General features: G+C 45.7%; 1 protein-coding gene across 2 annotated transcripts in view; it reads left to right on the plus strand.

Moving 5' to 3' along the window:
* The window catches only part of arhgef2b (rho/rac guanine nucleotide exchange factor (GEF) 2b), a 61,497-nt gene that overhangs the window by 8,497 nt on the left and 40,127 nt on the right, over window positions 1–12,873 (plus strand). Inside the window, exon 1 of one of the 2 annotated variants that reach the window (XM_083679667.1) lies at window positions 10,595–10,733. The exons of the other annotated variant lie outside the window; for it this stretch is intronic. Coding sequence (XP_083535793.1) covers window positions 10,668–10,733 — 66 coding nt within the window. The 5' untranslated portion in view covers window positions 10,595–10,667. Of the gene's footprint in view, window positions 1–10,594; window positions 10,734–12,873 lie in introns of those variants that run through there. 2 annotated transcript variants of the gene reach the window in all.

Consider the following 12,873-nt stretch of genomic DNA (forward strand, 5'->3'; position numbering starts at 1 on the left):
GAAGAGAGAGAATGACAGAGAGAGAAACAGAGTGGCTGGACAGGAAGCCATTCCCTCTCTCTCTCTCTCTCTCTCTCTCTCTCTCTCTCTCTCTCGGGAAAAAGAGTTCAAGTCTGAGAAAAGTTAAGGTTGGCCTCTTGTGAAAGGTCACAGTGGTGAGACTCAGAGAGAGGAAGTCATCGTCTCTGTTTAGATTGAGCAGAGTCAACCAGCCCAGCAGTATTTATGGTTCACTGTTGTGAAATGTCCATTCGTTTTTTTTTTACAGAGGAACCATGCCTTTAACCACAACCCAGACAAGGCCCTCACATTCAGTCTCATTCAAACACTGATTTATTGGCATGCTGACTGCGAAAGCAGTTGATTGTTATAGAATTGTTCAAGAATCAATCAAGAAACAATATTTTTTTTTCCATATCTAATCTGTCAAAGGGGCTGAATTAATGTTTCACAAATGAACAGAAACTGAAATTGGAAAATGGGGAAGCTTAAAGCAGCTACACATTTTCACTGTACTACAGCATGTAATGGCCTTGAAAACTGCAGGGATTGTGGAGCGATAGTGTTGAAACGTAATAGTCCCCTACCAATGTTTACCATATTGATTACTCCTGGTCGGTGTGGCCATTCTGTTTACATTCTTTACAGTAAGCAGGCGAATCAAAACTATCCATAGCAAATATATGTTATTACTATTACTGTTATCACCTGACATGTCAGGATCTTGTCAATGGTCTGCGTAGCCAATTTTGTGATGGAAGCTAGCTAGTACCAATGGCTACTGTAAACAAACAGCTCATTGTACTTGCAGTTTTGACTCCTGGCCAAAGGGGAGCTATGTTTCATGTGTCGCTCCTTTAAAGAGAACTACTTCAGGAACGTGGAGGAAATGTTCTTGATTTTGTCGTGATTGAACAACAAGTCTGGTTCCCACTGCTAGGCATGGCTCTCTCTCGCTCTCTCCCTTCCTCTTGTGTGTGCGTGCGTGCGTGTACGTGCATGTGTGTGCATGTGTGTGTGCATGTGCACGTATGTGTAATGACAATCTTCAGACAGCAGAGGGAGACTCTGCCCTGTGTTTCAGATGTGTGGGAACTACATGAAACAGCACTGGTGTGAGCTGAAGCTGAACGGAACCCGAAACACGGATCTAAAATCAGTAACGCCTGTTCCTAATAGCTGAGGCTTTAATCAAGAATAGCTAGAGGTGTGTAAGACTGGAACTGACAAACAGCAGCGATTCCCTAACTTAATACATAAAACGTAAAACCTTATTTTAAAACAAAATCGCTGCTACTATTTTTTGACGTATTGCCATCATTATTATTTTTTTTGCATAAAACACTGATTCGATATCACAGTGATATTATTCTCACTTTTTATTATTTTTATGTTATACTGCCTATTATTCTCATCCATTGCGGGTTATTCGGTTTAGTTAACGTCAGTTCAAACTGGAGTGGAAGTCCCCTGATTTTAGGGCTAGGGTTAGCAACCCTTTCCCCTGATAAGGATGCAGTGATGTCACAGTGGTGCCGTTCTAACTTTGAAGAACAGCAGTTTATTTATGCTATGACATCATGGCCTCAGAGGGCCTGTTAGAGAGAGATTGCTGGCCCTGTCTGACTGAGCTATTCCTGTTGTGTAACAAGTGTGTGTATGCGTGTGTGCATCCATGTATACATCTCTGGATGTGTACTTACTGTAACGTGTGTGCAAAAGCTGTAACTAGTGTGTGTGTGTGTGTGTGTGTGTGTGTGTGTGGTGTGACCGAGTATATGTGGTTTGAGTCCACACCCTTGGGACTGTTTGTTTAGTGGCCAAGTGGACTCCAGTTCTGACCAAGATGGAGAGGGAGAAATGGACAGAAAGGAGGCAAAGAGAGAAAGAGAGACAGACAGACAGACAGAGACAGGCAGAAAGAGAGAGAGAGAGAGACAGACAGACCTTTTTCTGATCTGGCCTTTCTATAGAAAATATGAGCACTCTCACCGTAACACGTGTCAGGAACGTAGCCTGTAGCGTTTGCCGTGTGTGGCGTCAGTCCTGCCTGCGTTTACTTCAGCCCTGCTTATGGAGATGGTCTGTGTTGATACGACACTACCACCTGGGTAATACTGACGTAGATACTAGCCCTATGGCTCACCTCAACATCATTGTATGACGCAACACTGCCACCTGGGTAATACTGACATAGATACCAGGCCTATGGCTCACCTCAACATCATCGTTTGTCAGAGGGCTTCATAGCTGAAATATTTAGCTTTAGAAGACTTAGAAATCTCTATGTTTACATTGATATATTTAGATCTCCTTGATGCACTCGGACAGTAATCGGCTAGTCTGTTCCTAATGAAGAGGAAAGATGAGATTACCGCTCGATGGTCCCGCTTTTTCCTGTTCATTTGGGATTGAGACCAGCCGGCAGATTTCTCCTAATGCATATACAGATAGTATAACTGGTTTACTAGGCTTCACAACATCAGTCAGTATAGTCTGATCTATTCAACAGATGGGGTGGTGTATATATGTGCTACACAGCTGGACAGGGCTAGAACACTGAGGTGTGGTGGGACAGGGCTAGAACACTGAGGTGTGGTAGGACAGGGCTAGAACACTGAGGTGTGGTAGGACAGGGCTAGAACGCTGAGGTGTGGTAGGACAGGGCTAGAACACTGAGGTGTGGTAGGACAGGACTAGAACACTGAGGTGTGGTAGGACAGGGCTAGAACACTGAGGTGTGGTAGGACAGGACTAGAACACTGAGGTGTGGTAGGACAGGACTAGAACACTGAGGTGTGGTAGGACAGGGCTAGAACACTGAGGTGTGGTAGGACAGGGCTAGAACACTGAGGTGTGGTAGGACAGGACTAGAACACTGAGGTGTGGTAGGACAGGGCTAGAACACTGAGGTGTGGTAGGACAGGGCTAGAACACTGAGGTGTGGTGGGACAGGGCTAGAACACTGAGGTGTGGTAGGACAGGGCTAGAACGCTGAGGTGTGGTAGGACAGGGCTAGAACGCTGAGGTGTGGTGGGACAGGGCTAGAACACTGAGGTGTGGTAGGACAGGGCTAGAACACTGAGGTGTGGTAGGACAGGGCTAGAACACTGAGGTGTGGTAGGACAGGACTAGAACACTGAGGTGTGGTAGGACAGGGCTAGAACACTGAGGTGTGGTGGGACAGGGCTAGAACACTGAGGTGTGGTAGGACAGGGCTAGAACACTGAGGTGTGGTAGGACAGGACTAGAACACTGAGGTGTGGTAGGACAGGGCTAGAACACTGAGGTGTGGTAGGACAGGGCTAGAACACTGAGGTGTGGTGGGACAGGGCTAGAACACTGAGGTGTGGTAGGACAGGGCTAGAACACTGAGGTGTGGTAGGACAGGGCTAGAACACTGAGGTGTGGTGGGACAGGGCTAGAACACTGAGGTGTGGTAGGACAGGACTAGAACACTGAGGTGTGGTAGGACAGGGCTAGAACACTGAGGTGTGGTGGGACAGGGCTAGAACACTGAGGTGTGGTAGGACAGGACTAGAACACTGAGGTGTGGTAGGACAGGGCTAGAACACTGAGGTGTGGTAGGACAGGGCTAGAACACTGAGGTGTGGTAGGTGTGAAGACGTCTGACAAACCTTGACCCTGGGGTGAACTGTCTTCTAGTTGATCCAACACTCTCCTTTCAAGGGTAACATGCTGTGTGGGGGGGGAAAAACAGTCAGTAATGAATATCAAGAGAAGGTTGCTACAGTGTGTGGGGGGTGTGGGTGTGGTGGTGTGTGTGGGGCGGGGGGGGGGGGGGGGGGGGGGTGGAGGTGTGTGCGGGGGGGCTGTTGTGCTGTTAAGCACTAGAGGTTGAGGAGGGAGATGGGCACATACCTCGCTGAGAGAGCAAACACATCTTGATAACATGTGTCTCGGTTTTATTAGTGAGCGTGTGTGTCTTGTAGAGTGCTGTGTGTATGTGCGTGTGTGTGTGTGTGTGTGTGCGTGCGCGTGCGCGTGTGCCTCTACAGTACTGTATTTTCCACAGTGAAAGTACTTAGCAGTTTTATGTAAAAAACATAATTTGCAGTTTAACAGGTCTTGGCCAAAGTTAAGCCTTCACCCCTCTATTTCCTTTTCATCCCTCCCTCCCCCTCTTCTTTTCCCTCCCTCCGTTGCTCTCTCTCTTTCCCAGCTGGGCAGTTGCTGTGCCGGGTGGCAGGATTGCATCAGCGAGAGCGGCTTTTCTCAATCCATCCCTCTCTCTCCTTCCCCCTCCTTCTCCCTCTTCATCACTCCGCCTCCCACTCCTCCCATCATCTGTATCAATCCCACCCCTTTTTTTCTTTCCCTCGCTCTCTTTTGCTTACCCTTCCCTCTCTTTTAGATTCACTGACGCAAGCTCTGCTATGAGCCATTAGTACCAGGTAGTTACCGATAGTGCTGAATGTACTGAGGTAAATCCCAGAAGGTACCGATGTGGTAATACCAGGTAACCCCTCCCCCCCGTTACCACATTGTTTCTGGGTAAACACCAGCTGTACAACAGAGGCTTACTCTTGGGTTACTCTTTTTCATCTCTCTCAAAACCTTTTTACCTCTCTTCTTCAATATACCTCTCTCCTTCACTTCTGCGATATCTCTCCTTCTCCTCTTTCTCTCCCCAACCACCTCCCCTCTCTCTCTCCATATCTCTCCCTTTTCCTCCATCTCTTTAGGTGAGGCACGACAAAAAAAAGTAGAAATGTCACAAAAGAAAGTAGAAATGTCACCTTTCTGTGCAGTCATTTAGTCATTGAAAGCAGCTCTGCTCTTGTTGTCTTGTCTGAACTCCCTGTACTCTCTTCCTTGTTCTCTCTCTCTCTCTCTCTCTCTCATTCCCTTTCTCCCTCTCCTCCCTTCCAAATTTCCATTCTAACGTCGTACATGGAGTGTTAGCAGAGGGAGGCGGGCGGAGTGGCGGATATTGCAGCTATAAAGAGGTATGCAGGGCAACAGAGAATATTAACCAGGCACATTTACCCTGTCTGAGTCATGTTTACCCCCCCCTACCTTACCACGTCTGTCCTCTTATCGATACAGTCTCATATCCACATGTTCCCTCAGCTCTGCTCTTATCTCTCTTCTGTCCAGGCCCATCGCTTCTCTGGAGGCTCTGTATTTGATTAATTAGGACTAGGAGGGTAAGACTGTCTGTATTCATCAAATGAAGCTTTGATAATACTGTATACTTACTGTACACAACTACAATTATTACGAGGCAAGCACTTCATAGAAAAAGGTTACATTGTACTCTCAATGGTAAATGATAGATAGAGAGAGAGGTAGAGAGAGAGAGAGAACATTTTTTAACAGAGACAGACCACATGATCTGTTTATTGCAGTCACGAAACAACACCCTCAGCTTCAACACCTTATGAACATCACAGAGCATTTGTCCCATCGAGGGAAGGGTCATTTGAAGACAGGGGCAGAATTGATGTTTTCCCTGTTCAAGACCTGTTCTAAATACGTATTTGAAATGGTTTCAAATATGTGGAAAAACCTGAGGTGTGCTTGACAGAACTTGTCAAGCACGATGGAAGCAATGGAATCGTCTCAGAAGCGCAAACGCTACTTGCAAGGCTAGCTAAGTTCCATTTACATTTACGGCATTTAGCAGACGCCTTTATTGAAAGCGACTTACAACAAATACATTTGTTTAAATAAGTGAATCATCTATCCATCAGACATCGTAAGATAAAGTACTCGATGGTCGGACCAGGGGTCATAGGCAGTCACAATGCTAGAAGAAGGACAGGACAAATTACTTCTTTTTTTTTTCTTCTTTTTTTTAACAGGAGAGAAACTTGCACAGGGGGGTAGTGGGGATGAAGAGGTCTTTAGGAGAGGGACCGTTAAGATGTAGCCTGAAGAGATGGGTCTTCAATCTACGGCGGAAGATTGGTAGTGACTCTGCAGTCACGACAGCAGTGGGAAGCTCGCTCCACCAGCGGGGCGCCAGGACAGTGAAAAGCCGTGCGCACACATTTTTTTAAATTTTTTTTTTATTTGAAATATTTGAAAGCGTTTTATAATCAGTATGTTGCCTAGGTCTGGTGCACACATGCAGTTATGACATAAGGCTCATGGAGCGGGTGTGAAGTTAACATCGCACACTGATCTAGTCAACTTACCACACTACTGAGCCAAACCCAGCTGAGCTGAGCTGAGCTGTGCTGGCCTGGTCCTGCGTCCACCATAGTTTTTCGTAACAGTGCAGTATAAGACAATGCAGAAAAAACAACAGTATGGTACGCGTTGGCCCTGTAGTGTGTATAGCCCCTTAATGTTGTCACTCAAACAGTGACAAGACACCTTCTGAGTCAGTCTGTGTTCACACATTTGCGAAAGAATGCTCTGGTTCCGTTACTCTATCAGAAAGCGTGGAAACCGTCTGAAATTTCAAACGATTCCAACCAAGCGACTGGAGTCAACAGAGGCAGGGAAACGTACAGCAATGCTACGGCTACGGCTGAGCCCCGTCGCTGGCCACGGTGGGGAGAAGCATGGCCGTTTTACAGTGAAAGTCAATGGGATGTTTCCGTTTGAGAGAGTTAGGGTAAAGTTCCTACCGCATGTGTGACCCCGTGGGTTAGCCTGTGGCCGAGAGGGGATGTAGATGTGGCCTGACTGGGGTGGACAGAGAAGAGGAGAATGTTGCTCCACTTATTGTCTCTCTTGCACATTTTCTCTGTTTGCCTCTTTCTCTTACTCTCACACTCACACTCTCTCTCTCTCTCTCGCTCGCTCGCTCTCTCTCTGACACACACTCTTTCTTACACTCCTCAATGTTACTGAGGCTTGTTGTCTCCCTTACAATGGCCCTTCACAAAATTAGTGTGCGACAGTGTCACGTGTGCGTGTGCGTGTGTGTGTGTGTGTGTGTGTGTGTGTGTGTGTGTGTGTGTGTGTGTGTGTGTGTGTGTGTGTGTGTGTGTGTGTGTGTGTGTGTGTGTGTGTGTGTGTGTGTTGCTTGGTGACTATGCTCAATAGAAGTCTTGTGCTGTGCCCAACACCTGTGTGTTATCTCATATCATACCAACCAAGCGCTGCCAGGCAAACACACACATGCGCACACACACAGTTGCACAGCAAACGAAGAGAACACACACACACCTCCGACACATTGTACATACACACCCTCTAAACCATCACAAAACTGATTTGAACATGATGAATAATTTGAATGTGACTTACCCAGTACTGAGTGTGGGTTCCAACCGTATTTGAGACTGGCAGAGGTAGAAATCGGAGGAAGGGTTCATCGTAATGCGTAATATCATTATATTACATTATATATTATGCGTAATATAAAATACGTTATATAATTTCTCATTCCATTCCATGCGTTTCAATGAGCCAGTCCTCCGATTTCTACCTCCATCAGCCTCCCCTGGTATACAGTACCAGGTAAGGTGCAGGGGTGTAAAGTAAAGTGGTAATCTGAATCTTTTCTATGACCATCTCTCTCTAGCATGCAAAAGCACACATAAATAAAGGATTTAGCGATGACAACAGAGAGTAATGAATGTTTGTTTGTTGTCATCCTCGTGACTATTATTACTCTGTGGTGAAACACAGATGTGAGCTTGACAGAGGGGAGCGTGCCTGGTCCTGTGTGTTCAACCTGTACTCTCTAGAGGTAGGATACACACTCCACAGAGGATTTCATCCTGGCGTAATACACACATCAAGGTACATGTTACAGTAACCCGGTAGTATTGCGTTGCACGTCGGTGTAGGACCCTCTGGGATTTTTATTTTTATTTAACCTTTATTTTAGCAGGGAGTCCCATTGAGACCAAGGTCTCTTTTACAAGGGAGCTCTGCATACACACAGTTTACAATAATACATATTACACATACAAAAATACAACATAATACACATACAATCAAGAAAAACAAACACATTTTTCAACAAAGATGTCCTCAATAAAAACTTTAAACTGCCCAAGCGGCACCAGAGCAACCAACTGAAAAGTTCGGTAATTGATGTTCTTGAATTTCAATAATAAGGTTAAGTAAGCCGGGAGTTTACATAGCAGGGCTTTATACACAAAAAAAGGAGTAATGAAGAGATTTCGGCATTAGTTCAGGGAGCTAACGCATGTTTTCAGGGTCTCACAGACACCAAGTTAATAAACAACATCCAAATCCAGTTGCTCCGACCAAGTCTCAAACTTGCGACCTCTGACGCCAACACACCTGACCCTCTCCTCAAATACCCGATGTTAACCAGCTACGCTATCGAAAAGCTAGCTATTCGACAGCATGGACGGGGGGTATTTGAACTTGAGGAGTGAGTTTACCGTCTCAACTCGGTTACACGGGCAAGGTTACTGATGACGGGAGAGTGGTTCCAAATAAAGACCGGGGTTGCATATAAAAGTGCAAAAGAATGGATAGAAACTATATACAATATAAACGTGGATTAAACAGAACACACGCGTTCTATGACTCATTCTATGAGTCCCTACAGAAGGCTATAGGTCCTACTTTTTGGAGAACTTGAATTGTGGTATCAGCTGCTGTTCAAAGGGGGGGCAGTCAAACAAAGAGTCAAACAACCCAGCAAGCACACACACGCACACACACACATAAACAATCAAAAACAAACACACACACACACACACACACATTCGAGGGAGAGTCAGACAAAGGGTCTGTGTGGGTGTGTGTGTGTGCACGCGCTCCCAGTTGCATTTCAGGGGGTGGTAATTGCTATCAAAGGGAAGAGGATGAGAAGGGTAGGAGTTTTAGTAGAGAGGGGAGGAAGAGGATGAGATGGAGAGGAGTTTCAGTAGAGGGAAGAGGATGAGAAGGGGAGGAGTTTTAGTAGAGGAAAGAGGATGAGAAGGGGAGGAGTTTTAGTAGAGAGGGGAGGAAGAGGATGAAAAGGAGAGGAGTTTCAGTAGAGGGAAGAGGATGAGAAGGAGAGGAATTTCAGTAGAGAGGGGAGGAAGAGGATGAGATGGAGAGGAGTTTCAGTAGAGGGAAGAGGATGAAAAGGGGAGGAGTTTTAGTAGAGAGGGGAGGAAGAGGATGAGATGGAGAGGAGTTTCAGTAGAGGGAAGAGGATGAAAAGGAGAGGAGTTTCAGTAGAGGGAAGAGGATGAGAAGGAGAGGAATTTCAGTAGAAGGAAGAGGATGAGAAGGGGAGGAGTTTCAGTAGAAGGAAGAGGATGAGAAGGGGAGGAGTTTCAGTAGAAGGAAGAGGATGACAAGGGGAGGAGTTTTAGTAGAGAGTGGAGGTAGAGGATGAGAAGGAGAGGAGTTTCAGTAGAGGGAAGAGGATGAGAAGGAGAGGAGTTTTAGTAGAGAGGGGAGGAAGAGGATGAGATGGAGAGGAGTTTCAGTAGAGGGAAGAGGATGAGATGGAGAGGAGTTTCAGTAGAGGGAAGAGGATGAGATGGAGAGGAGTTTCAGTAGGTGCATAAAGAAAGAAAGAGACAAAGAGAGAGAGGGGGAGTAGAGAAACAGACAGGTGTTGAAAGAAGAGAGAGAGTGGGCAGTTAAAGAGGCAAGGTCACACAACATCACAGCTCTGTTAGAGAGAATGACTCACTTTTCTGTAGCGTAGAGTGGAAGGCACTCAATACAGCCATTCTCTCGCTTATGCAAACACACTTTTTTTTTTTACAGTGTGCTCTACAGAGGTCCATAAAGTAGTGTTTTGGCTGTAGTGGGACATGGCTGCAATTGCAGGGCGTTTCCCCTATGTTTGCCCTCTAAATTTAGACCCAGCCACTTAAAGTGTCCCCTTGAATAACCTCCTTCTTCTAACTCTTTTTCTCCAGCACCAGCATTCCTGCTAGAGTACACACTAGGTGTCTTCTATCTCAATGTTTTCTCGTTCATCCCCTTATCATAGATATTTACCTTTTCACCTTTTCACTGTCTATTATGGCCACATTGTGTCTCATAGTCTCTCTGAGTTTCAATATTTGGCTGCATGGGATGTGACTTTTCCTGCCTCTTCCAGCAGGGTCCTTCAGTGCCAACATGGGAAGTTTCAAGCCAGCTCAGTCATGTTTCTGCCACGTCAACAAGGCTAAGATACCATCGTCTATAGCTCTGCTCTCAATCGGGTCTCAAACTGGGGATTCCACTGTCAGTACTGTAAGGATGGGGTTTCTTCTCAAACCCCCCATTTGACGAACCTCCTCTTGACCGCATCCGCAGCCACAGCGCTGTTTCTGGTAGTGTGTGGTTACAATAATAAAGCCCCAGTCAAGAGGTGTTATTGGCTTCTGGCCACGTCTACTGATGCGTTGGGCGGGAGTTAGTGGAGAATACTCGTTTGTGGTTGGTCAAAAGTATGAAAGTACTTCTTTAGGTCTGGCCCCTCCTCCTGAGACGCTGAATCTCCTACTGCAGGATGAACTGTTCAGTTGTTCACCCCGACACACACACACACACACCCGACATATGGAGAAAAGTTAACGGATTCATATTCCATGTGCTATTATCTGTCGCCTCATCTTCTGCCGGAAATATCCAACTGGGATTTTTATTGAGGTTTTGTTCCCCCCCCCCAGAAGATAGAACTAAAAGCGGTGAAAGAAAGTGATAGAGGAAACGTCTGTTGTAGATTTGGTTTGAATTGAGGATCATTCTCCGTGGATCCAGTCCTCGGTATGTCCCGTGTCACGGAGCCGCTGCCAAAAACGCGTCAAGAGAGAATGAAAGAAATCAATTTACGGGTGAGTGTGAATGATCATTCATATGAGCCTGTTCTACAGTGCGGTCAAAAGACTGAATCATAAATGCAAATACAAATGCGTTAGAATCCGATATCACCATCAAAACAGTGATTATGAAACAACCTTTGAAACAGTCATATAAACTGAAATAATGGTAGTGTACTTTTGACATAAGTGAGTAGGCTGTTGCCTTTCCAGTAATGCCCAGGGAACCCCCCTCATCTCTCTCACCCTGGTGGGAGCCCAGTGAAGGAGGGGAAAGGAGGGCTACTCTCCCACGTTCTGCTACTTTGTTTCACCCTTTGTAGATTGTGGCAATGTGGGTTTAAGTGAATGATCGGTTGTCTCTGTTAAGTGTATATGTCCATAGTACATAGACAGAGGTAGTTAAATGTATGTTTCTGTACAGCATGGTGAGGGTGGTGGGGGGGGGTAGCATTGTGCGGCACAGTAGCCAAAGCTTGGAACACGAACACGTTGTCCAACCGGGAGAAAGAGGAAACCGCTTGGGGGAGGGGGGAGAAACCGTTGTGTGTGTGTGTGGGTGGGTGGGTGTGGGTGGGTGGGTGGGTGGTTGTGTGCGCGCGCGCTATATAGAATAAGCAGAAGGTTGAATTAGTCAAACTGTTATCACAAAGTGTCGTTTTAAGATATTCTACATTTCTACAAGTCCATTCTGATAGCCTATCTTATATTTGTACACAGTTACTTCTCAAATCCTGTTGCAAATTTGCATCTAATGATCCAGGAAAATAGATAGTGTGAGAATACTTTGTCCATTGTTTACTTCTCCCCGGCTCCCTTCCCTGTCATGTGATTTGTCTAACTGCACCATGATGATAAGAAGACATTGTTTCAGTTTCACAGTAATTGTATCTGAACTGTTGCCCAATTGTGGATATAGGCAACTTTGCCAACATGCAATGTATAAAGATTAGTAGGCCAGGAACTACTTTGTGTCAATCTTTATGACAGTACCATAGTCGTTAAGGTTTAGTGATAAACATAATGAAGTTTACAATAAAGTTTGTGTTTGTCATGGTTCGTGGGAAAAGGTCAGTGTGAGCACTTTAACATGTTTGACAACCATTAGCCCCCAATGGAATGAATTATCTTAAGACGTGTGTGTGTGTGTGTGTGTGTGTGTGTGTGTGTGTGTGCGCACAGTGAGGCTTATGTGTATACTCTGATACCTTATCTCAATATTGTTGCTGTATGTGTGTTTGAAGTGTGGTTGAAGTTACAGCCTGGATGTTTTGGTGAGCACACAGACGTGTATGGTTTCTATGGAGACACAACACTGTCATTGTAGTTACAGTGTAATTGTTGTGTAACCAATTGCCTTTCCTTGAAATTCTAGGCTTAGATGCTATATGCCAACCGACCTCCAATATTGCTCAAAATAAGGATTTGTTTGGCGAGGAGAAAAGAGAAAGTACAGCTCGAGACTTGCCACACATTGGTGTGAGCATAGATAAGACTGGAGAGGGCCAACTGTGGCATCATAAGCTGACTTGGATTGCAGAACAGTACAGTTGTGACATGCAAAGATCTCTGGCTCTTTTCTTGTGACGAAAACAAGACACACACACACACACACACTTTAATGACTGTCACAACATATTTGGTGGAAACAGGTGGGAAGGGATCGTAGCGACTTGATAAGATGCAAATTCCCTCAACTGTTTTCCATGATGTACCGTCTCTGCGTTGTGTGTCTTTAGAGTTCAGTGTGTGTTGTGTGTATGATGTATGTGTTTGTACGTGTCTGTGTGTCATTCTATCACAGGAAGTTGGTGGGTGATGCACACAGTGAGTCAGTGAGGTCAATTAGTGTGTGTGTGTGTGTGTGTGTGTGTGTGTGTGTGTGTGTGTGTGTCCGTCCTGTACGCTGCCTCTGTCTGACTGTGGGATTTCTGCCGTTTGTCCAAAGCTAATTTAGCATTCCAGTGCTATGACCCCCACCCCCACTAGAACAAGCAAACACATGCATGGCCTCACACACACACACACACACACACATGCAGACCAGCAGATCTGTCTGGTGGAGAGGCATGCAGGCTCTCATGCATAGCCACACAGAGCCTTATGCCAATGCAAACTCCTTGCGCCAGACAGTCACATATTAAATACTACAGGG

Source organism: Argentina silus, assembly GCF_951799395.1.
Source record: "Argentina silus genome assembly, chromosome: 10".
NCBI lineage: Eukaryota > Metazoa > Chordata > Actinopteri > Argentiniformes > Argentinidae > Argentina > Argentina silus.